General features: G+C 36.1%; 1 protein-coding gene across 3 annotated transcripts in view; it reads right to left on the reverse strand.

Moving 5' to 3' along the window:
• PALS1 (protein associated with LIN7 1, MAGUK p55 family member) overlaps positions 1-26,297 on the reverse strand; it is a 55,621-nt gene that overhangs the window by 23,950 nt on the left and 5,374 nt on the right. For 2 of the 3 annotated variants that reach the window (XM_058829937.1, XM_058829939.1), the window contains one exon: positions 4,360-4,873. In XM_058829937.1, coding sequence (XP_058685920.1) covers positions 4,360-4,726 — 367 coding nt within the window. In that variant the 5' untranslated portion in view covers positions 4,727-4,873. Of the gene's footprint in view, positions 1-4,359; positions 4,874-20,611; positions 20,734-26,297 lie in introns of all 3 variants that reach the window. The other variant, XM_058829938.1, reaches the window with a different exon arrangement.

Here is a 26,297-nt window from a genome sequence, read left to right on the forward strand (position 1 = left end):
CAGAAATAACGCTTCAAAGGAGTGAAATGAAATATTCCTCTAAAGGTAGCACTCCATTTCCTAGTGACTTGTTTAATAAAAAACCATACACATAAAACCACACACAAATCTGGCTTTATGCATGCCTAATTCTCTCTAGTTTCCTGCTTCTGAAGTCTAAATTACAGATGAAATTTCCCCGCAGAGTTTGGTTTTCTTTTTTTTTTGGTTGGTTTCAAAGTAACAATAATTAAAAAAAGTACCAGGTAACAAAAGACTCCAGATATTTCCTATTAAAAGGGCTGTCTTGAAGAAAAAAACGTTCAGTCAGACCAACATCTGCATTTACTCACAGAAAAGTCAGGGCTCTTTTGCAGAACAAGTCCACTTTTTAATTGCAGATCAATTAGTGATCAAATTCTGGGTTTTGTCAAGCAGTCTTTTACAAGAAGTGTTGCAGCCTTTTTCCATTAGACTATGAAATGGCTGGAATGTGACTGAGCACTGTGAGAATATACACATTAATCAAAAGACTGCCAGGGCAAAAGTATGCAACTGCAGGGGAGGACGTGCAGTCACAGCTTAACATGCTAGATTAGAAAATGAAGAAAAGAAGATAGATGTTTTTTATCACCTTAAACCAAAGTTAAGAAGAGCAGATTTAAGAAGATAGGCTTTATTATACATCAGCATCAATGTCTTCATTCCCAAACTTTTCTGTACACTACATGCTGGTACTAGCACTTTAATACTTCAAATATAACTTGAATCACATGGCTAGGAAAAGTAGTTTAAGGTAAAACAATATTTTAGAAATTTTATTCTTAAGATATTTATAAAAAGTTTTGGCTAAGGTATAAAAGAAAAAAATAGGCAGCTAAAAACCAAAAACAAACAAAAATAATAAACAAAAAAAAGGTCATCACTGTCACCAGAAAGGGCTTACTTTGAAAAGGTTTACTTCCATGAAATGTCAGTTACTCATTTAACTAAATTAGCTGAATGAACTGTAGAAAACCAAAGAAGTCTAGATTTTATGGAAGCATATTTCTATGAAAAGCCAGTAAACACTTATGTGCACAGCTGCTAGGTGCAGAGACTACTATTTCCATTTAAACAGCTGTCTAAACCATACACTGTTTTGATAACAAACATTCCCTTTAAAATTCTTTTGGTTAAATTTCCTGCTTTATTTTTATATATAAATTCCAAATTCTTTAATCTAGTCTGCTTTCTTTTATGGTGATAAAAACATTAGAGACTTGGCAAGGATCTGCCATATTAGACACTGGCACTTACAAAATATTTTCCAAACTAAAAATACAGGCACATAGATCAATATTCTTACTTAAAAGATGTATCTTCAGGAAAAGTTCTAAGGATTAACACACACACACACAAAATCAAAATTAAAATCGGTATTTTAAAAAATACCAAAGAAGGATAGTTAAACATCTCTGTAATTCACAAGCACCTGTCCAGGTTTATTTGTGGTCTTCCTAACTAATCTCAGAGATTTGTGAATGTGATTAAGCACTTTAACCTGGACAGTAAAAGTGGAAAGAGGGAAGAGCCAGATTTTGTGTTACAAATGTTAGAAAGGTTAACCCAGAAACTGGAAAAAGGCCATGCTTAAGAGTAGAAGAAAATTTTGTAAGAGTTCAAGTTACTGCAGAAGCACTTCACTGAATTTAAATTTTAACTCAGTTTTTGATAACACTAGTGACTGAATACAGATCTTTAGGACCATATAGGTGAAAAAAACCTATTCTATTTATAATAAAAGTGTTTTATTTAGAACTATTTCTTCTGATGTTTGCAACAATTCAACATCATAGTTGTGTATAATCAAAAGCACTACTCTTAATCACAGAATCACATAGTGGGTAAGGTTGGAAGGGATCACAGTGGGTCATCTGGTGTGATCTCTCTGCTCAAACAAGGTCACCCTAGAGCACATGGCACAGGATTGTGCCCAGACAGTTCTTGAATATCTCCAGTGAGGGAGATTCCTCACCCTTTCTGAACAATCTGTTCCAGTGTTCAATCACCCACACAGTAAGGAAGTTCTTCCTCATGTTCTGGTGGAACTGCCTGTACATCAGTTTCTGCCCATTGCCTCTTGTCCTATTGCTTGGCACCACCAAGAAGAGCCTGGATCCATCCTCTGATACCCTCCCTTCAGATACTGACAGACCTTGATGAGGTCCCCTCGCAGCCATCTCTTCTTGAGGCTGAACAGGCCCAGCTCCCTCACCCCAGAAGAAGTGCTCTCTTATTGCCCTTCACTGGACCTGTTCCAGCAGATCCCTGTCTCTCTGTTCCTGAGGAGCCCAGAACTGGACACAGCACTCCAGGTCAGGCCTCACCAGGGCTGAGTAGAGCCCTTGACCTGCTGCCAATGCTCTTCCTAATGAAGCCCAGGATCCCATTTGCCTTCTTGGCCACCAGGGCACTGCTGGCTCTTGGAATGCTGAACTATAAATCCTCTCTTGTCAAATCTCAAGTTTACTGATCCAAATGACAAGACCCAAACTTCAATTACAAAAGTGGACAAAGTCACCTAGTCATTCTTCTTCAAGATGCACCTTATACCATGTACTATTTCCTAATTTACCTCTTTCCATACACACACTTCTATAGTCTTCTTGTCCCTGATGTTTGGCATTTCTCTTCTTACACCTAGTATTCAAAGAATCCTAGCTTCTATTCAATACCAAATTCCCATCTTCGATTCTTGCTGAGCCAAAACTAATTTTCTACTTCCAGCTTTTCACAAGTACTTTGACAACCCCTCAGCTTCTCCCACAGATTGTACCCTTTTAAATTCCCCACTGAGAGATTTTAAAACCCACCTTTCATCATCACAATAATTTCTTCACTGTTATTTCTCCTGTTCAAACAGGTTCAGTCTACACCAGCTCCTAGCTGGTTCTCAAGTATGTCAGACTGATGTATGTAACTCCTCATCCCTACCAGCTTCCATGGGTAGCTGCTTTGCCCATTGGTTTGCACCAATCCTCCTTCCATGATCTCAGCATCTCCAGCATGAAACCTAGCCCCAGCTTTCTAATTCCAAGTCACTCTTTCCTCCCTTCTCTAGTTTCAATTTCCAATTCCTCTAGCAGTCTTCACAGCTTTTGGCTGCTGTGGCTAAGCAAGTCCCAACTGAGGACACTTCTACTGTTTGACATCCATTTTTGTATCTTCTGCTTTGCATTCCCTCTAAGGAGAGAATTTTACAAATACCTTTATAAAGTTAACTACAGAATCTGCTTCTTACAAACAGATTTCTCAGCTGACAAGCCATGCACTAAAAAAGCCATGCACCCTTTTTACTTATTTGTAACTGACCCTGCTCTCCACAGGAGGTTGAACAGGATGACTTCCTGATGACCCTTTCAATCTAAATTTTTCTAAAGAGGGATTTGTACAATAAGGATTACCAGAGGTTATGAAGCAGAGACATGTCTTTAGCACAACTGCTGCTCAGATACACAAATACTACAGATGTAGTAAAAAAGAAGAAATTAGCAATTTCATAGCTATTTTTCATTCTGTATTCTCAACTAACAGCCAATAGGAAAAAAAAACCAAAAAAAACAAACCAAGAAACTTTACTGTAGCCCAGAGAAAAAGACTGCCTTTTTAAAGCAATCTGGATCTCTGAACTGGTATGGATTTGGAAATCTGAACTGGACTCCCACAGATTCCCAGTGCATCTTTTTCACTCCAGTGACACATTTTATTTAAAATACTTATGTTTGAGGAAGAAAGGTTAGAAACTTTCTCTAAACAAGCATAGTTAAAACAATGACAACAATGAAATGAAAAATTGCAGCATCCATTTCTTCAAAAATTATTAACATTACATTTTCATCAATGCCTAAGCAGATTTTCATTATCAACACCAATACTTTAAGAGACCTATTGGTGTGACATTTATATTAGGTGGCAACTGATAATGCAAGACAGAATGGGAAAAAAGCACTAGCATGTTTCTCCTCAGCAACTTTTTTATTTTAAATGACAATCTGTGTTTATTCACTCCTTATTCTGCTCTAAAGTTCAACAAACATCATAAAATTGGGTATTACTTAGATGGTTTTTCCCAGCCATAAGAAGATAGAGACATTGACTGAATTAATTATTATCCACAAGATACTTAACTGTTCCCCAAATGGATCAGTTTTGAAAAGTCTGATGACAGCCTGATGTTTGGCTAAATAAAAATACCCCAAACCACCACAAATTTAAAGGACCAGAAGATTTTAAGTCTGTTTATGAAAAATTAGCTAAATCAGGTTTTCAGTGGCCTAAAAGAGCGTTAATATAAATTAAATCTTTACTCTGATAGCCCACTCATTACATTTTACCTACCTAGTGTTTTCACAGTGTAATGAGGGCTCTCCAAAACAATCCCTTCTTCTGTGTCAAATATTGGGTTATCTATTCCAGTTTTAGGAGGAATTTGTGCTAGTTTCTTTAGCCTCATGGAAGCAGTAAGGTCCAGTTCTTGTTTCCTTCCCTCTTCTTCTCGTCTGCGCCTTATGTCCTCCTGTTGCTGACGGATTCGCTCTAGTTGAGCGCTGCGCCGCATGGGCATCATCCTGGAGCCCAGGTCCCCAGGGCAATCAACAGCCATTTCTCTGTGCTTCTGAGGTTCCTCAAGAGACACAAGATCCACATTTTTTGCTTCATTGTCAGAATCTTCTGTGATATGTCCATTCATATGAGAAGTTGTCATGATTATTTGTAATTACGCTTATTCTCTTCAAACCAAAATGCTGCTATTAGGCCAGTTTGTGTTACGATACTGTGTAAAATCCATTATAAATTCAAAAATATTTCCCTTCCATCACAAGATGCTTGAAGAGGCATCCAGGAGGAAAATCTAATGACAGAAATTCAAAAGAAAAGAAATTAGTGAGTCATTGGACCAAGCAGAAAACACCTAAGATTCCCAGGCATCAGAACAATGGAACTTTGCATCCAAATTTACACAGTGGTTCTCTCCCTACAGAATCCTCAAAAATCTATTTCACATGTTTTGGTAAACTCTAACATTTGCCAATGTTAGAAAAGGAGCAGTGTTCAAACTGATGTTAAAATCTCTTGTATTCCCCAGTGAAAACCACAGTTATTTTGTACTTAACGCAACTGCAAATAAGCAGTTTTCTGAGAGCTCTCACTCAAGCCTTAATTTGTACTTTCATTCTTAAAAATTCTAATGCAAACCATGCTTACAATCCTACAAACACTAAATATGAAAAACTTGTTATAAACAACATGTTCATAAGAAGTTGAGTATGCTAAACACAAATAAAGATATTTGCATTTATTGTTTATAAATTGAGGCATTTTATGTAAACATTGCTTCCTGGATTCAGAGAAGACAGGTATCCGAAAGATACTATCTAAAGCAGACAGGAGCTGCACTTACACAATTCCAAGTACAGATAAAGTCCTAGGATAAGGGTTTGGACAATTCTGGTTAGCAGCTACTCTTAATACTTCCTATAGGTATGCATTAGAGCAGGAAGGATTAAACACAAGAGTTAAAATCCCTGTGTAGGAGTACAGACATACAGATTTGACAGAGAATAATAATTAATTTCCACAGTCAAGTATGACATTCCACTATACTACACACACCTTAATCTGATTTCTTATTTCTGATGATTCAGGCTAAAGAGCTTAGGTGTTCTAATAAATATAACCACTCATGTCTTAAATATAACACATGCAACCGTGTGTTTTATACCACATTGACTTTCTGTCACTGATACGTTATCTGCAATCTGTCCAATTAAAAGGTCATAAAATTAACAAGTATTTGCATACCATATTACCAATACACTTAATTTTTCAAGGTACATTTTATCACTTTTTTTAATTTTACTGAAAGGAAATAATAGGAAATATCTCTTAAGTTTTATTACATACTGGAAGCAACAAGACAAAAAAACCCAAAAACCAAACCCCAAAATCACCAACATTCTTACACCAAAGGTTTATGTTTGGAGGAGGAAGGGAAGGATGTTTATGTTGTAATTAAGCTGAAAATTAAAAGTCTATAGTTCTGTTTGGGAGGAACAGCAATAGAAACTCCTACACAAGTTTTTGCCAGCTTGCAATTCTAAATATGTAGTTTTTCACTTTTCATGAGGAGTAGAACACAGCATACAACAACAACAAAATTATTTCCTTTATTTCTTTCCTGTCTAGCCCCTGCTACTTAAATAGTTATTACTAAAACCCTCCCAAGAAGAAAATTAAATTAAAGCATTTCTGTAGTAGCAAAAATTCTTTTTTTGACCTTAAAAGACACTTAATTGCACTCCATTGATATGCTTAACATCCAAGGCTCCACATTCACACATTCAGAAAAAAATCTAGGCAAAAAAAGCTGATCAAAAACTGCATGGTACTGGCACTAGCACTGCAAGCACCCCACAATTACTCAGTGCCTGTAAAGCCTTCAGATAGTGCCCAGTTTAGAACTGCTTTTCAAAGAATAAAACCACATAAAATTAGCATTTAGACAGGGTTATATAAAGCACCACTTAAAAAAAAAGTTCTGTGAAATTCAGAGGAAGATGGTTAAAAATTTAGCAAAATGATCCTCAGAAAGCTACATTTCCCCTTCTGAAAAGGCAACTTCTCTGTAAAGAAATACCAATCCCCAAAAACGAAGCCTCGTTAGGAACAGTAAAATTGCAAAGACCACTATTTTAACTGTGGATGGAAGATAATTCAAATTCTTTTTAATTCAAGTTGTACTGGCCATAGCCTGTCTGAACACTGACCCTTTTCAAAGCTACCTTCATCTCTTTTCAACTCTGACAAACTGAAAGAAAACTCACATTCCTGAGTCTATAGGGTACAACCAACAGGTGCCAAAACAATGAAGAAGGTGCTGAGGGGATGAATAATATCCATTTAATCAGCACTAAAAAAGTCAAGAACAGGGTGTGATGACCTGCAAGAAGTAAAACACAATTTTACACTCAATCATGTGTAAGTTAAACGATGTCACACTCTCTAGCGAATTTAATCAGAAAGAATTATCAGAAAATTGAGTTGATGGCCAATGCCTATGAACTGGTCAAGAACATTTACAGTGGGATTAGCTACATATCCTCCATTAAATTTCAAATGCCAGCTACAAAAATGGCACACCAAAAACTTGTATATGTATATACAGTGAGAAGATTTAAAATCTCTTTAGTTTAACAATGTGAACTGAAGATATGAGAAACCAAAATATAGTCTGGAATAACAGGCACCCTTAATAACACTGCTCACATTTTCAATATAAACTGTGTGTTTTCAGTATAAACAAGACACAAAGGGCATATAAATTCTTTGAACAGGGTACCAAGACATTTAAGCCACCTTTGATAATAGCTGCCTACTTTCAGTATTCAATTTCTGAGTCGATCAAGTAAAAAAGAAACAAAAGCTACAGAAAATTGGAGCTCTCTTGCAGTCACACTTTAACAGCAATAGTCAGAAAATTACAAGGACAATTTAAGAGTTCTGGAATTTTAAATAAAAAGTATTTCTGGTGTCCCAAAAAGCTAGATACTTCTAAAACCAGCAATAAACAGTAGAGCAAAAGAATCACACTCAGATTATATAAAAGATGATACAAAATATCATGTTATCAGGCAACCTAAAATCGGACTTTATGGAAACATCAAACCAAATACACCTGACCTCTAGCTATAACTAGTTGGAAATCCATAGAAGCAAAGGCATGCTGCAAGTCTGGAATGCTGAACAACTTCCTTTAATCAAAGAATTACTGATAATGGATGACCCCTTCCAAACCTAAGCCCCTCTCCTTCTTCCTGTTGTCTCAGGTCGGCATCAGACATCACAAATCCTCATCTCCAACTGCTTTGGAAAAATACTATTGCCCAACTGCAACAAATGAAGTAAACAAGGAAATGAAAGGAAAAAAAAACCCACTAGATCAGCTCTCAAGTCCCTCTCCACAATGATCCTAAGGATGCAGAATGTAAAAGATTACATTGATAAAATCTTTAATTTGGTTCACAAATTAAGGTGTGGTATAATTGAGGTTAAAAATAAGATTCAGCTTAAGGGAGTTACCAGGAAGAGAAAATTTTTATTTTAACCAATATGCACAGCATCAAAAATCTTAAGACAAATAATTTAAGAAACTTCTCTTAGTTTTTCTTTCTGAAGGTTTCTTTTGCAGTTTAAAAATTCCGTGATAGCAACAATAAGGGAAGGTTGTTGCACCAAATCTGTTCTCTGCAAATGGTGGATTAGCCAATAAAACAGATTTTCAGCCCAAGAGAAGCTTATTTTGCCCAATTATTATGTACTATTATGGAGGAAAATGTACAGACTTAAAACCACTAATTTTTTACTATTTCATATGTACAATCTATATGGTAAAATCTGTAATTAAGAAAATTCCTTTCCACTTCAGAACTTGGTAGTAGCAGTTTCTCTACTTTCTAGATATGTACAAAGGTCTGTTAAACAGCTTGACTGCTCACAGTTTAATAGGGTTAAATCATGGCTTTGACCATCTTGGTTTGAACTGCCAATATCTAACTGGGCAATAGTAGTGTTTCCCCATGACACACAGAACTTTCCAAAATAAAGCAGATTTATGGCTCTCTCTGTCCAACTTCGTACCACTAGTCTTACCAACACAGTCCTGGAGAGAATATGTGAAAATCTCTTCTTCACAGATTACATTTTTGGCCTCCAGAGGAAGGTTTCTAAAAACTGATAGTGTTAGCATCTATTAAAAAACAGCACTTCATTCACTCTGGCATCATATAAAATTCTGGCTGGGATGTAACTATGAACAGCAAGCAAACCATATTTCTGAAGTGAGCTCATAACAGCAAAATTAAAGAAAAAACACAAGTACTGTCTTGGTAACTATACATGCTATTCTCAAAAATACTGTGTTAATTTACAAACCACCATTCTTCATACAGCTAACAATGTCAGGCTTCTATCATCTTTTTAAACACCCAGAATACACTAAACAAAGCACAGACCCGAAAAGCTCTGTAAGAGAATAAATGTATGTAAATGAAATCATCTTGGTGTTCAAGGAAGATGCTAGAATAAAATATATACTGAGAGAGACTGAAATAGAAGTGCTGTAAGGTGGTTTAAGTATTCACTTGCTTCCTGGGGACTCTGACTGGTGTGCATAGCAATCTTAATTACTTTAACAACTAAATTCTGTACAGTAAAATTAAATTTGTTTTGCTTCAGCAACTTCCAAAGAGCCAAAATGACATTTTCTGGAGGCTGAGGTTTTGTGTTACATTTCAGCAGTGTTTAAAATTCTTTCAGTGCTAGAAGTATGATTAGACCCGATAGTTCCCTTTTTAAAATTCATTAAAGCTGCAAATTCTGAACGACTGCAAGGAAGTGCAGTGCTTACCTCCAGTGACATTTCATTAGTTTTGGTAGATTAGTGTATAAAAGCCCAACCTACATTTGTAATTTTAATATAAACACAAGAAATATATATTAAACATTAGCACAGTGCAAGGATTTAACATCAGCTTAAAGCCATACACTAGAACAGACATGGTATATTAAAATATTTATTAAAAACAACTGGAAGATGAATTCTCGGTTGCTAAAGTAGATTAGAAATTAGATTAAAATCACAAAGAAGATGTTTCCCGATATCTGAACTACTAATAAAATATGAGCATAAAACTATGCTACAGATCTCTGCCCTGAATTATTAATAGCTCACATAATAGTGTGTCTTCTGGTATTTTTACTGAGTACCTCAGATTCGAGGCAAGCAAAACTTAAGTCATAAAAATCACAAAGTAAAACACTTCAACAATTCTACAAATGGAAGCTTGATGTAGGAAAATAATAAATAATTCCCAGCTTTCCTTGCATCATCTCCTATGTGCCATTTTTACTTCAATGGTATTTCAGTAAATCTTCAAGATTAGGAGACTTGGAAGGCAATTACATAAAGGAAAACACAACACAAACCACGTTGCACAGCATAAAGTTAACTATCACTACTTGATGAGAGTTAAAGATCAGAGTTTATGACAGAAAATATTTCACAGATATTTCCTATGACTCTTAATAGTACCTGAAATAACTGGTACAGCTTGAAGCAAACTAATGTTTTGCAAAAATACGTAGAAGTTACAAAATTTATGACAACTTGATACTTATTTTCTTTAATTTATTAAAAAAAAAGAGCTGTAATTAAAAAAAAATTATACTTGCTTTGCAACATGTTCAAGAAAATTACTTCTCTGGGACTGTTTGTTTTTTCAGTCTAATATTACTATTATTTAAACTATTGTTTCCTCTAACTAGATAGTCTAGCATAGACTCTAGTATTGGAAGCAAACTGTTCCTTTAATATCCAAGTGACACTTCTTTTAATAACTTCAAAACAGGGTTCATTGTAACACCTGTCAAGAACAGTAACTCAGTACAACTTGTGAATTTCAAAGGGCTCTCAGACATGCCAAGAGGTTTTAGCGTTCCATACTCACTTAAACATGCAAGATACTTGGATCAGCAGCAAAAAGTGCTAAACCCTCAAATTGATCATTACTTTCATTGTTAGCAGTTTCTAAGTTACATTTTTCATTGTTAGCAGTCTGCAAGTTACCTCTGTACAAGACCAATAGCAACATTAATTTTCACCATTAAAGCACAGAGAAATTGATGAAACTGAAAATTCAGATGCTAAGGTTAGATTCCACTAACCTTACACCACTTGTTGATACCATTTTATAAATGGTATAAATAAACTGCTCAGCCTGCACACCTAGGACATTACAAGCACGTTTTTGTATCACATTGGTATTACAGCTAAGAACCGTGGTCTATATAAGACATCAGATTCTATTAGGCTTGCTTATCTGTTAATGCAATGTCACCAATCAAAGTCACAGCTCGAGAATGGGCCTACACTATCAACTTCAAAAGACACAAGGCAACTGCCTACAAAACAGATATGAACAAAGTGTTTTCCATGAAAAACAGGCACCAGTAAGAGATGTACACCATGTCAATCAGCAGCCAACTCACTCAGACCTCTTTCAACCACTGCACCTTTGCAGTAAAATATATGCAAGATACCTTTACATACCTCTTTTTATGAAGAGGGAGGAACAATTAAGGCTTATTTAAATTCCTGCCCATCTCACTGTGAAAGACAAAAGCTACATGTTCTATCGGCAGCAGCCTACTAACACTTGGTTAGTATAGCAACAGCAAGCTCCTTTAATCAGCTAAAATTGATAGCACAGGTCAGACTAGTCACACGACAGCACAGAATCACTCCACATGAAGCTTTCTCTAGTTGTAATAAATCTTTCTACTGCATTTATCAACATCTTTTCCTTTTCAGTTACACAATTAAAGTGCTTCCTAAATTGACTCAGATTTGAAACATTTTTGAAAACACTAAGAACAGACATATACCACAATTCCCTTTGTTTTAAATATACACTACCACTTACACATCATTAATTTCTGCTTTTTAGATCAAATGAAAAATGGACACGGAGGAGAATAAAGCTTCAGCTGGGGTGAGAGGGAATGACAACAGAAACAAACTAGAACCGGTTTCAAGAAGCTTACTGCTAAAAGTCACAGCTAAACAAAAAAAGTTTAAAAACTTGCTGGGTCAGTTAAGTATATTTTACAATTCCATAACGTGGTGTTTATGTTCTAGCTTCTGTTCATGTCTTGTATCCTTGATAAAGCTTCAACACAGTTGTGCTGACAAGCCCTAAAATGTGGTGAGGAGCACAGCAGAGGGCAGTCTCTGCAGCAATTAATGAAAACCTGAAAAAAAACAAGGCTGTTTCAAAGGAGAGCTCACAGAAACATCCAACACTACAGCTCATTAGACGGTCTGACACCTACATCACCCCAAAAGAGCACACAGACATCCCACCCTAGCATCCCACCATGGCTTACATTAATAGGCTACAACTATGCATACATTTGAATACTCAATTCTAATCAAATCTTTAGCACCAATAATCCCTGTGACAAAAAACAATTCTTTATATTTAGATATGCGTGGATAACACAGATGCCTACAAGCTGCAATGAAAATATGACATAACAGTATGATAAAAAAGGAGTTACCTGAATTTAGCAGTTTTAAAAATGTTTAGAAACCTTCAAGCGTAACAAATGAAGAAATTCCTAGAATTCCAGGGATTGTTAACAGATCTCACAGGACAGCCAGAAGCATGATAACAAGACAGTTATTTCTTATCACCCATTCACTGGGTGAAGTTAAGACTTCAGCTTTTATTGTCTTGAAAGTAAATAGGCCTCTCCTCACTTTAAACTGTGGTTATATTCCCTGTGAAATTAAAAAGACTGCTGCTATTTTAGTTCTCTAGTAAGATTCCTCCAACCCCCCTTGAAATTGTGGCCTTGCTGGCTCAGGTTCTTGCATTCTGGTCTCATTTTTACCCCCATATTTTTTAGCACGTCACTTATAATGTCAGTGCTTGCCACTACTTCACTATGTAAAACATAGTAGTAACAGGAAACTTTCATGTGTACTGGTATGTATATGACACAGTCACTTCAACGAGGTGACTGTACCAAAGCTAAATTAACTAATCCCAAATTAAACTGAAGTTACAATGTTTCACAATTTACATCTCGCCTGACATTTAAATTCACACAAAATGGCATTAGTTTAGTAGTCCAAAGCAAGTTATTCCTCAGCCATATTTACAATACTCTAAAAAATGACTAATGTCTTTACTTATTTTAATACTCCAATACTCGCTGAATTTAATTTAGAAACATCACCTAAAGAAAATGGAAATACAGCTATTCATCAACACCTTTCATCCAAAAATGTCAAAATGTTAGCGACCTAATTCAACAGTCTTCAGAGACTACACTAGGACTAAGACTGTCTTCTAATTTTATATGATTGAGCTATAGGCTTTGCAAGTTCAAAAAAGCAAAACATTACATTATGTAACAAAGATACATGTGCTAGCTCCTTTCATGTGGCCATCCTCCTCAGGCTCTCTTTTCAACTCTATTTTGCAAGATTAACTGAATGTGTGCCAGGGATGATTTTAGAAGCTTTTTTTAAATTATCCCAAATGATATAACCTGATTAGCTGTGTCACCATGTTACTCATAGGTATGTGGGGGCAAAGGGGATAAGGATCTTCCGACTTTTTTCTGACCACATATATATGTTGAGACTTCTAAAAACTGACATTCTGAAAAACAGAATATCAATGACAAAACTATAAAATTGATCTCTCCACAGGATTCAAAATCACATACCACAAACTCAGAACAACCGCATTTCATTTGAGCTCTTCTCTAATTATTTACAGAAAAAAAAATCCCTGCACAAACTATATTAGCTAGTCAGGTCTCTGATGTCACAAGATTTTCATTCTTAAACTCATCTGAGATGCTGGTGACTGTTTCACTGAGCAAATCACTGAAAAACTCCTGCATTAATTTCAAAGTTTTCCTTCAGAAGTATTTTCTCTTCATGGGTTTAAGATTCTGTCTAATTAGCGTAACCTGTAGTTAATTTTTCTGGAGGGAACTGTAAACAAGGCATACCAGCCACAGCAGTGTGTATAAATTCTTTTAGCCATTTCAGTATTACTACTATGATGAGATGCCCTGCTAGACATAAATGACAGAACCCCTTGCTACTAAGGAAGAAAGGAACTCTCCTCAGCCAGGACAAGTGCAATGGATACCAATTGCAAATGTATCCTCCAAAGAACCAATGGGTTCCAGTTGAAGTTTGCAGAGGATTATGCTTAACCAAATTCATGCCCATTAAATCTGCTGGGATGCTTCACAGTCCTGAGAAGAAAAATGGCAAAGTCAAAACTCAAAATTCTGCAGGCTGAAAAAACTGTTGAGAATTTGCAGTGCTGTAGTTTCTTACACTGTGCCAGTCACATTACTTAATATTTGCAAACATTTCAGTAATTTTGTTGGCGAACTCACATAATTTGTATGTTTGCACATAACTAACTCTGCCAACTGCTAGAACTGAACAAAGCTGACTAGGCTTTCAAGTGTGCCCTACTTTTGCAGCCTTCCAAACAAAATCTGTAGTTCATGAATTTATGACAAGAACCAAAAAAGAGACTGTCAGTATGATTCCTTGGACTGTTAAGCTGTGCTAGTTTGCTGCTGCCAAAGACCTGCAGTCTCATTACTCTTGCTCTTGACTGCTCCCTTATGTTCTCTACTTTTGGGTTGTACAGCCATTACCTTCTCTGACAGTTCTGAAGCTTGTCAAGTCTGTCACCAAGACTCAACAAGATTACAGAATGTCACAAAAGCCTTTTGTTTGGTTAGTTTTGGTCAAAATGGCATACCAGAACAGATCACAATAATCTGAAGGCGACAAGATTGGCATAAGGGTTAGGAGCAACTGTTTTGAGACCAGGGAGGTAAAGAGCTAAGAACAAGTATAAACTCCTAGCTCTGGAAGCAGTGAGACAAGTCCAAACGGGACAGCATCCTATGGAACAATATTCTGCGAGTTCTCCTCCCCTCTCACAAAAAGTCTCCTACACCTACTGATTCTTTTCATCCTTAACAACCCAAACAAAATCTACAAAAAAAAAAAAAACCACCACAGAAAAGCAGCCACACACCTACAACCATTTGCATATCTTCCTGAAGATGTAAACAGGGCAGTTAAAAGGGAAGTACTGGTTTCTTTTAAAAAGCATACTCTAACACTGTGGGTGTAAAGCACCACAAAATTTGCATTTATGTTTGAGTCTATTTCCTCCCAAATAAAAATGATAAATTAGTCACCCTTGAGTTTAACACTGTTGAGTTCAGTATCTGAACATCTCTGCACATTCATTACTTGAAGACAGTCAACTAGTATTCTCTATTATCTTTGTGTAAATAGTATAATCCACAACCCAAAAGCAAGAGCTTATTTTTTCCCTCTTTTTATAAAAGACAGCAATAACAGAGACAGATCTTAATTTCTGCAGCAGAAGGCATTAAACAGACCACCTACTGATTAAACAGTACACCTACTGCTCAAACACTCATACAAACTAAAGTACTACCTCAGGCATACAACAGAATTAATAAATGGGTAACCACTTGGGAATGGACAAAAATTACACATCACCTTTCCCAGTATTTATCACAATGATCTTTTAAACTTGCAGCAACAATGCCAAACATGATTAAAGAACTCATGCTGATTCCTGGGTCACACTATAAGGGATACCTGCTGTACAAACCTATACCATGCAGAAAGTTAAAAGACAGGCCGCATTGAAAAGGCACAGTAAAATATTTCATGTGAAGTATTACCAAAATTTCACTACAGGATATGAAAATCAAATGTTCTGTAAATTATCTACATTACTAGAGTTCATAATAAAGATGCATGAGAAAACTTCACAAGGCTATAAAGACATAACATTAGAGACTTTCTGTATCTTATAAAAACATTCTCTTTCTTTCCTATTAAATATAAGTGGACTCTTGGGCCTAATGTTAGCAATCTGTTACACAAACCAAAATAAAATCCTGACAGGAACAAACTCACTTCTGCAAAGTGAATTCAAGCACCTAACTGTGACTGCAGAGCTTTCTCACAGAAACATCCAACACTACAGCTCATTAAAGGGTTCAACTCTTCTCCTAACGAGAAAGTTCAACTCTTCCTAAATCAAAGAAAGACCATTCAGTTTCCCAAACTTCTTTAAAGCACGTGTTTTTTTAATTAAGAAAACATTAGAAATTTGTGATAACTCACAGGAATGTAAGGCTCCTTTCTACATGAAGGCAGGCAAACTTTTTTAGTATGTAATGGTGCAATAATCCTGTCCAGAAAACTGTTATCACTTGAGCTGTTGAACTAAGATATTAAACATGACTGTGGAAGCCAGGGAAAAACATTGGCAAGCTAAGTGACGTAAGTGCCTCCTCAGAACTCTCAAATCATGTTAAGGAACAAAAATTCAACAAATTCAAAAAACAATTAAAAAAAATCAGCTACTTAGGAAAGTGGAATTAGCAGAAACCTTTCTTTGCCTAAGATCACGGAGTTAATCGTTTAGTGCAATGAACTTCCAACACATCGTTGAACTTAAGGAAGTACTTCTCAATTCTTATGCTAATCACACTGAAGTTGACTCCTCGAACAGTAGTGTTATAAACTTTGTTTAAAATGTTTCCCTTCTTCAGTAGCACCTTTAAAGCCATTTTCCTCAGCTAATTCATAAGTTGAAAGCTGAATAATGAATTTTGTTTTTCACTAAAAAAAATTCTCAGTCATCTTTAATATTCTCTGCCAGTGAAATGTATGTTAACCTGTACTTTACACTTGCTTATAACATATATATTATATAATAACATATACACAACTACTTATTAAAAAAACAAAAACAACAAATCAACCCCCCAAAACCAAACATACATTTTGCCACATTTTTAGAATGTTCAAAATTGTCTGACAGCTAAAACTGGTTCCATGAATTCATATTACCTACTACGACCCACTGAAGTAAAGAAAATGTTAACAGCAAGAGAAAATGGAAATCACAAACCATCAGCCAGTCAGTCGTCTTAGTTTTATGTGCAAGTTCAAAGCTCACTGATTTGTCCTCACTTTATCTTTCATGAATTTTTACTTTGTCACCTGAAACAAGTTTCTCAACAGAAAAGTAGAAGAGAGGTAAGTTATTAGGACATCACTTTTAACTGAAGTTAAATGGATGCAAGATAAGGAAACTTCTCAAGAAAAGATTTCCACCTGGTGCTAATGTCAGATCTCAGCAATTGAGATATTTTTAAAAGGAAAATGGGAAGAGAGTTAAGAATGCTTTCAATTGATGAATGCAGAATATTTTTGCATTTCACCACTCAGTAAATTATATGTATCATACAAAAGGGCAGTAAACATTAAGAATACATTCAAAAGTTATTGAGCAATATCTAGAAGAATCTATCACACACCCAACCCCTTAAACAAATACCTAAAGATTAAGTTTGTACAAGTTATACATACCAGTGATGCAAACACATATATATGCGCTACACCAACATACCTGATAAATCTCTCTACAGAAAACAACACATTTGATTACCCCAATAGTTATAACTTGGTCATCAGGCACTTCTGAATCAGAAAGAAAGAACTCAGTATCCCAACTTAATCCCTGTAAACTGTAAACTCATTTATAGCCACTTGAAGTAAGAGTGTCTTCACTAAGCATTCCAGAACCACCAGAGCACAGACTCCTTTGGAACACACATATTAGAAGGTTGAAGCTTCATAAGAACACCAATGCCATACAACTGAACACAAGCTACTATTAAATTCAAAACTTGAGAGCCAAATTTCCCTAATTAAGCTTATGTGAGAGTGTTAGCAACATATCTGGCAGTTCCTCTTTGGTTTAGAGAATAAAGTCTTCAGTAAATTAGTCTTTAACTGTTTCATGATACTAATACTTTGAATTAAAAGAACTGTAACATTCTGGGCATAAGGTACTTCTTTCTTAAACTCATGCTTACATAATTGTGAAAACGTCAGCTTTTGAGTCAAAGTATTAATTTGTAAACACTTCAGCAAAATGACAATCCTGGATGCTGCCTTCATGCTGAGACCATATAGACAGGTGACTTCCTCTGGAGATGGAGACAAATCAGCAACCTAACACTAGTCAAGGTACAAGACTGCACTTAGCACTATGCTACTGAAACATGCTGGAAAACAGTGTTACAATTATGAAGTCAGCCTGAGAAAGACTGATTACTAAAACGTGCCATAAATGATGGCATTCACCATCAATAACAGTCAGGACAGCTTGAAATATTCTCAGCACTTTTGACACAAAATTGTAGCCTTGCCCTATTGCAAAACCAAGTGTCAAGGCATCAATTGCTGCTCCAGACTACTACCAGAAGCTGCACAGAATATAAATGCTAAAGAGGACCCATATTGTTTTTTCCTGAGAAAAATTAGAGAAAGGAATGAAAATGCAGAGGATGAAAATCGGGAGGAAAAAAAGGGGAGAGCCTAGAGCTAAATAATATAAGGAAAAGCCCGTTATTGAGAAACCAGAGTAATTATCCACTCTAATAATTACCAAAACAACAGCAAATTCGAAGTACTCTAAATTCCCTGCCTGTATAAAAAACAGAATCCAGGGTCCAAGGGCAAGGCTAAAATGATACAACAGACAGCAAGAACACTAACTGGATATGGGGCTCAGGGCCAGTATCAGCATTTCTGTATACTGCTTGGGAAGCTGCCACTGTCTTTGCACAAAGTTTTTCAGATCAAAGAGGTCAGCCATATGGTAACAGTAAAGAGTGAAAGTTATGGTCCACCAGAAGAGATAAACTACGTTTTTTTCTCTATGACAGGGGAGTAGAAAGCAAGAAAGCATATTTTCTGATATATGAAATGTGATGAAAAGTAAATTGAAAGAGTTATGTATGTAGAAATTATAGCCACCCAGTCCAGTGTATGTACCTTGTAAGCAAAAGGAAAATGCAGCAAAATTAGAAGACAAAACACCAAATATCACTGTGAAGCACCAGAGCCATAACCACGGAACACTCTTGGGTCCACACTGCAGTTATCCTAAGAGACAGGCAGGTTTATCCTGACCCCAGCCATGGCATCTGACAGGCTGCAAGTACTCTAGTTGCTACATATATGTACATTTGTCACACTAAAGTTTGCAAATATTTGGTCCTTCTCTTGCCTAGCAATTTGAAGAGCTTTGATCAACTAAGAAGACTACAGTTTCCTAAACATACTTTTTTCAAGACTTCACAGCAGTAAATTCTCACAATGCACTGGAGCAGCACAGCTGAAAAACTTCAAGGTGCAGCAACACACCCCCCCCATCCCTCATCAAGTGTGTATATCCATGTTTTAGAGCAATCAAGTTACATCCTTTATTTCCCTCTACCAGTTTTCCCACTTGAACTTAAGATATGATTCTGCAAGATGGAGACATCCTCTACCTTATATCACAATGCACTTTACCACTTATTGTCACACTGGCTTTGGCATGACTAGAGCTCTCCAAAAGCCAGCTCACCAGAATAAAGTGGCAGAAAACAAACCAAAGAGAAAGATACCTACCATTCTGAGTAGCAAAAAGCTCTGAGACCATTTGTATACAAAACAGTGGTCTCCATTACCAAAATGACTGCAATTTTGATGAGTTACTGATTTTTTCAAAGCTAAATTGTTTCAAACTCTTGTACAGTAGACCATTCACCCAGAACAGGTTTTGCTCATCTGCTTAAAAGAATCAGTAAGGTCTAAAGACCAGTGGTGTAAATTAGACAGACACAACATGATTTACTCATTAAACAAAAAAAATACACGAACAGATGTACAGATAAGGAACAACCTACAGCAGTTAAGTCATGCATTTTTAATTAAAAGGCTATTTGACAAAAGAGCAAAAAAGTGGTTTGCTTACAAAAATCATTAAGATTTTAAGGGCAGTGCACAAAATGAACCAAATAGTTGCATGAACTGGAAAAGACATGCAGATACAAGAATATCATTTTAGTCAAGCTATCACACAGCTATAGCAGCTAAATAGTATTATGAGGGCAATGTTGCTGGCTCCCTTCACCCCCCAGGTCAAGGGGAGGCATGTCAGGAACTCAGTAAATTCTTTTCACCACAGAGCTGAGAGTATAATGAAGAGGACTGCCATGACCACAGGTCAATTAAAAACAGTCTCTTGGCACAATTTTCAAAGGACCACTCAGTATAATGCCTTTAAAAAAAACAAACCATTTTACATTTGCAATAGAAATATTTTATCAATATTTCCATTAAGCAGTAAGAAACTGGGAAACTCTGCATAACACCAAAGCCTGCAGATACAAGTTTAGAGGATTAAAATCAAGTGAATGAATGAAATGGTGAAGTCCTTGGGTCCAGCACAAACAGCAGTGGCCTAAAATTAATAAACCATGATAAATTTAATTTGTGTCTCTGCTGTGCTAACTAGGCTCTCCAAGTTCTTGACAACTTGTTAGCTCAGGCACCTGCATTTTAATCACAAGTAAAGAGAAGAGGCCTCTCAGATAAAAGATTGCCCCCTCCCTGGCATTCCAATGCATTGGGCAGTATGGCTCTGCAGGGCCCTGGCCAGGTGACAGGTTTTGTCTGGGCATTAACCTTCAATTCCTTTATTCACTAGAACGTGCAACTGCTGTTTCTACAGACACCGAAGAGTCTAATTATGAAGCACTGAATATGGTCTTTCAGGCAAAGTCTGGTAGACTGAAAATACTTTCAGCAAATAATTTTAACTGAGATCTGAAATGCCATATACATATATATATAATGACATATAAGGCAAGTAAAATCAGTTTAGGAAATACTTTTTCATAGTGCCAGAAGTAACAGTAGATAGTTTTGTATTTTCCATTTGTCATTAGTACAAAAGCAAATCTTTGTAGTTTAGAGTTCCTCATGAGAGGTTAGCAGAAATGCGAGGCAGTATTAGTTTCCTAAGAAGTCCAATAGGTTAGCCCAACCTTTAACCCAGCAGATGAACTGTGAACAGCACCAGTCCCTTACTTGAAAGCAGCTCTTCTCGTATTGTCCTAACACCTCACAGAGTTTTTTCACTAACAGCTCCGCATATTGCTTTCTTCTTCAGCAACCCTTCTGAGCACTTGTTACATGCACTTTGTGTGATACTAGGAAACAAAAGCAAGGTTGTAAGATTACCCTTCATAGATTTGCACAGTAAGAACACAGGTTCTTGCCCTATGGAAGCATTTAATACTGAGAATTTTTCATAGGTGGGAGTACCCAACAGACCAAAAACACCCAGATACTTTTTCTGAAAAAGACAGGAACACTATGGTGACCAGACCATTCTGTCTGGAATCAATCAGAGCATATAGAGCAATAGCCACTTTTTCAAATAACATCAGAAAAATACTGACCTCCTGAATAAGGGCTACAACACTGCTCAAACGCAGTTAATCAGAAGGGCAGGTACTGATCTCTTCTCTGGTCACCAGTGAAGAACCCAAGGGAATGGCATGAAGCTGTGTCAGGGGAGGTTTAGGTTGAATATCAGGAAAAGGTTCTTCACCCCAAAGGTAAAGCACTGGAACAGGCTCCCCTGGGAAGCAGTCACTGCAGTAAATGTGACAGAGTTCAAGAAGCATTTGGAGAATGCTCTTGACACATGGTGTGACTCTTGGGGAAACCTGCACAGGGCCAGGAGCTGGACTCCACAGTCCCTGTGGGTCCCTTCCAAATCAGCTTTAATCTATGATATACCAGAATCTATGATTCTATGCTGGGAACAACCAACTAGTAGTTCTGGTCACTGGTTTTAATCCCCAGTGCTAAATCAACTAACAGTGTAAGGCAAATCAGAGCAGGTGTATTCTGATTTTCAGAGAGTCTTGATGAAATTTCTACACTTTATTGCTACATTTTACCATCTGCTACTAAGGAAACAGAAACTAATTTTGGGATGTACATTACCAGTTACAAATTATTTCTGTTTTGTCACTTCATACCCTTACACAGTTTAGGTTGAGTTACAAATCCACTTGAAAATTTCAAAACAATCAATGCAGCAGCCATTGATGATTACAGTGTAAACAACAGACTAATTAGACAGGAAACCCAATATTTACAATAATGAGTTCAATTTTTTTCAAGTCAAGTCTGTGATTTTTGCTTCAAAGCTGAAGAAACTTACAACTTTTGAAATAAAATCAATGATTCTATCCTTATGACATATCTGTTTACCAGAGACATTCTATTAATAATATCCCACTTAATTTAAATATTTGAGTGTAGTTGAAGTTCTTTGGTCCCCAGAGACTGCAAATCATCTCAGCAATGCATGCAGAGAATTTTGTTCAAGCACTACCAAAGCTACGATGCCTGCCACAACAAAATTTATATTTGAAAAGCAGAAATAATAAAGCAAAAATAGAAAGGTTTAGGTATCCCATGGTTTGGCAAGTTTTAGGTATCCCACAGGTGGTCCATCACTTCCAGGCATTTTGAAACTTGAACCGAAAGCTTCCCATGCCTTTTTCCAATTGACCAATTTGCTGCAAGAGACTTGTCTGAGATGTATTTTCTACCTGAAGCCAGCTCACATTTTATATTAAAAAACTCTTTAGTCAGATTTACCTAGAGAAATTCCGACAGAATCGGCATTCATAACCTTTTTGTTCTTGATGAATTCTAAATTTATGAAAAGAAATAGATATTTCCATATATTTATTTATCATTTACAGATTAAAAATACGTTGAGTTAGAGAAAAAAAATCATGTTACAAATTAGTACTGAAATCAGAATCTATTATTTGAGGTCAGTGAGATTTATGAATACCTTCATGCTCCACTAACTCAAATCATTCTAAGTATGCACCTATACTCTTTCAAGGCCAGTTCTGGAATTCTGAATACAAACAAGGGGCATTTATTAGAAAACTTAAAAGTTGTAGCAAGCTAAACCCATAAAGGTTCTTTTAACACTTTCTTACTACTCTAAGCTTTAGATCACCCATTCACACAGCTCCCATGCACAACATTCCAGTCTTAAGAGTAACAGGTCTTACACTTTTTACCACTGTCTCCATCTGGCTTTTGGATCTGTACAACCTGTGGTTCTGTATACTAAACTGATGCAGTGCATTTCTGCATGTTTCACCTGCTAAACAAAAATGTTCAAAAATATACCTATGTATATGTATGAATATACTAAAAATAACAATATATGAATCTGTGATACCTGAAATGGTATAATGGTCAGCAATAATATGCTACTTATGGATTTCTCAAAGTAAAAGTCACAAGTTCAACATGGAATTTGCTGTGAAGAGATCATAAATAAGGTCAATTACTATTTCTCCCTGTGGTTTTTTTTTTTCTTTTCCAAATAAAGAGAAAAAAAGTCTTCATATGAGGCTGAACTACAAGAACAGCAAGCTTAAATTAAAGATGCTGATAGAAAAGCTCTAGCAAATCTTGTTGTAGCAGATTAAGTTACTATCCTCAGCTGTAGATTGCTCCCATCAGAAGTCACTGAACCCAAAAGTAGAATTGTCAGAAGGGAACAGGTGCTGCCACCTCAGACACTTCATTGCTAAGACTGGCACCGTGGGCTGGTTCAGATAGCACACCATGAACCATAAGGACTGAGGAACAGGCAAATTCTGCAAATGAACTAGAGCAGAGGAGCTGAGCAGGAAAAGGTAAAAAACTGACATCATAAAATCTAAGATTTCCCAGCGCTGTAGCTACAATCTAAATTTCTTCTAAAGCAGAAGGAATTGGCTGTGCCAATCATCACAAATCCACCCAAGAATAAAAACCACAATTTCACCAGAAAGTGTCAGAAGCATAGTGTGAACTGTTAAATAATTTGCAATTAAGTTTAACAGGCATTGATTAATCATGTTAAGTACTTTAAAGGCTGAATATTCAATTTCAAATTAGCTTTAAGACATCAAGAATGGAAGATCTGTATGGCATTTAATTATCACGGGAAGCCCCAACTATGTAAGTTTCAGGGAGCACTAACACACATAGTATCAAATGAACAGCATTAAATATCTTTCTAAGACTTGACAAGAGTATGCACTTAAGAGGGAACACAAACCAGCCTACATTTACTACCCAACCATTTAGGTATGCAGCTGCATTCATTAAATATTTGTATAGAAAAGGCCTCAAAAATATTGACGTAAGGAGAAACTGTATGAAGTTCTCATTGATAGAGGTCAGAAACTGACTTAGGGGATAAAGTATATATAAATTCAAGTGTGCAACTCAAGTAAATTTTTAAAAAACATATATGCAAGTATTTAATACTTTCCTACTACAGAAGGCTTCATAAAGTATATAATAAGCAGACCTAACTTTAATTTCTGCAGATCATCCCATCTCAACTTTAACTGAGGTATTTAACTTCTAAAACTGCTTCCTCAAACAAGTAGATCATACAAATTCCAAGTGCAGCATCATAGAGATGAATTTATAACAGAGGGCCCTACTACTGATTAAAACTGAGTGATCAACACAGAATCATAAATGACATTTTAGTAGAAAGGAGTACACAGTTATGCCATTATTATATTTTTGGAGTATTGTTTTGTTAATATTACTGAGTTATTCCAGCTCTTCAGTCCCCTCCTTTTTGAAACAAAACTTCAAAAAAAGCTGCTCTTTACAACCTTGTACCCCAGTGCAGCATAGCATCTAGCTGAGATAACCTACCACATTTTTATAGGACAAACTTCAGTAAGTGCATCCCAAGGAAAGGTAGGAATTGACAAAGTAAATGTCACTTGTCCTTCCTCACAAAAGAGAGAAGTGACGTGATCCAACACACAGCTTTTCCCATCTTCCCTATTCAGAGAGAATAAATGGAGAGACTCATGTTTGAAGGTCTGCAGGAGGAAAGAATGCAAGATGAACAAAGGGCCAAAAAAGCATGGTTAGAAATACAAGTCCACATTAAATCAGAAAAGATCTATGGAAAAACAATATATCATGACTCTTCAAAATTGATCCTAAAACTAATCCCTAATAGCAATAAATGTAGTAGATTAAATAAAATAGACACAAAAAAGTAACATTAAACCTAAAATTACTTCATAAGCTAATAAGCCAAAACCAGCTCTTCATGGCTGCTTCAAAATATGTTGTTAGATGCTGGGTTCCCTTCTTTGGGTCAAGAAAAAAATAGCTCTGCATTGCACTTCATTTTGATTTCTCCTTACTTCAAAATTAACAAAAGCCTAACAAAATGAATGACCTAGAAAAAAATGCAAAAATAATCAGACTTTAGCTGAATACCTTTTGCCTGTTATCTTAAAGTCATCCTTGGTATTTTTATTTTTGGGAGGAAGTACGAGCGACATTTACTTTTTCAATTCCCAGCTTTTATTGGGATATACTTTCAGTCCTTACTATCTACAACTTGCTTGATGAGCTAATGAAAGAAGAAATCTAAGTAGGCTGAAAAGCAGAGAAGAGTCTACCTGACTGCAGAATCCTCAAATTGCCACTCTCCTCTTTCCACTGAAGTCAAGTAACTTGCCTCTTCAGAGTTCTAGCTAGCCTTCATTATATCAGCTTGAAGAAACACACTTTACCAGAAGGTGGTTGATGACAATAGTTAAAATTGTTAAAAATAATAATTGAAAATCGTTAAAAATAGTTAAAATCTTGAGAGAAGATCACAACACACACTAAGTTAATATTCTCTGAACAGGAAATAATTCACTTGATAATTCCATTGAAAGAGTCTACAAACCTAACAATAACTTAGGCTCAAATGGATTTTTAGTGCTGTTTATATTCTTAAAAATATAAATATGTGAAACAGACTATTCCACTTGTCAAAAACAAAACCAATGCTGTGGGGCTCACAAGTCATTTTAGTCAGTCAGCCCAGGAGGACAATGTTGAGCTGATCAGCTTTTACCTCACTTTACACTAAGACACTGTGCTAATTCCTTCCTGTAAGTAATTAGGTTACTAATTTAGAATATATCTTGATTACTGAAACAAAATTAAACGGTAAGAGCTTGTTTTATGTTGGTTTTAACTCTTGTACAACAACAATCACCACCTTTAAATACATATAGCCACTTCCACTTTAAACCAATTTCCTTCTCTCCTGCATTTGAGGACTTTTAAAACCATTCAAACAAAATGTAAATGTCATTGCATAGTGGCACTAAGCTATTCCATCACCACTTGATCCTACAGGAACTGATTCTGTGAAAGCACGTGATGTCCACTAATGCTACACTGTCCCAGTAAGAGAGGACTAAGTTTCTCTGCTGACATCACACAGCCTTTCAGACATTGGGAAGAAGAGATTTGTTCTCTGAAAACAATGATATACATTTGTAAGATGTACAATCAATATGATACAAACCTATGCAATCCAAACCCTCACCTGGTTCAAATCTCGATGCTTGACCCAAAGGCTTGAATTTTGCTTTCAGAGATGAGAGAACATTTACAAATTAAAACATACCAGAGGAATTAGCAATGTGCTCTCTTAGCCAATACAAGGCTTGCAGTTTTCTACAAAGCACAGTGCAGTTATCTGTAACACAGTTTTTCTATAAAAGCAACTTTAATTATCTTAGCCAAGGTACACTGAATTAACCTATAATTAATCTCACTTACGTTTTATTAACAGTAGCTGGCAAGTAAACAGCAATTCGATAAAACAAGACAAACAAGGATGATCACAAGCTCTCAA

This window comes from Poecile atricapillus, chromosome 1 (assembly GCF_030490865.1).
Source record: "Poecile atricapillus isolate bPoeAtr1 chromosome 1, bPoeAtr1.hap1, whole genome shotgun sequence".
Taxonomy (NCBI): domain Eukaryota; kingdom Metazoa; phylum Chordata; class Aves; order Passeriformes; family Paridae; genus Poecile; species Poecile atricapillus.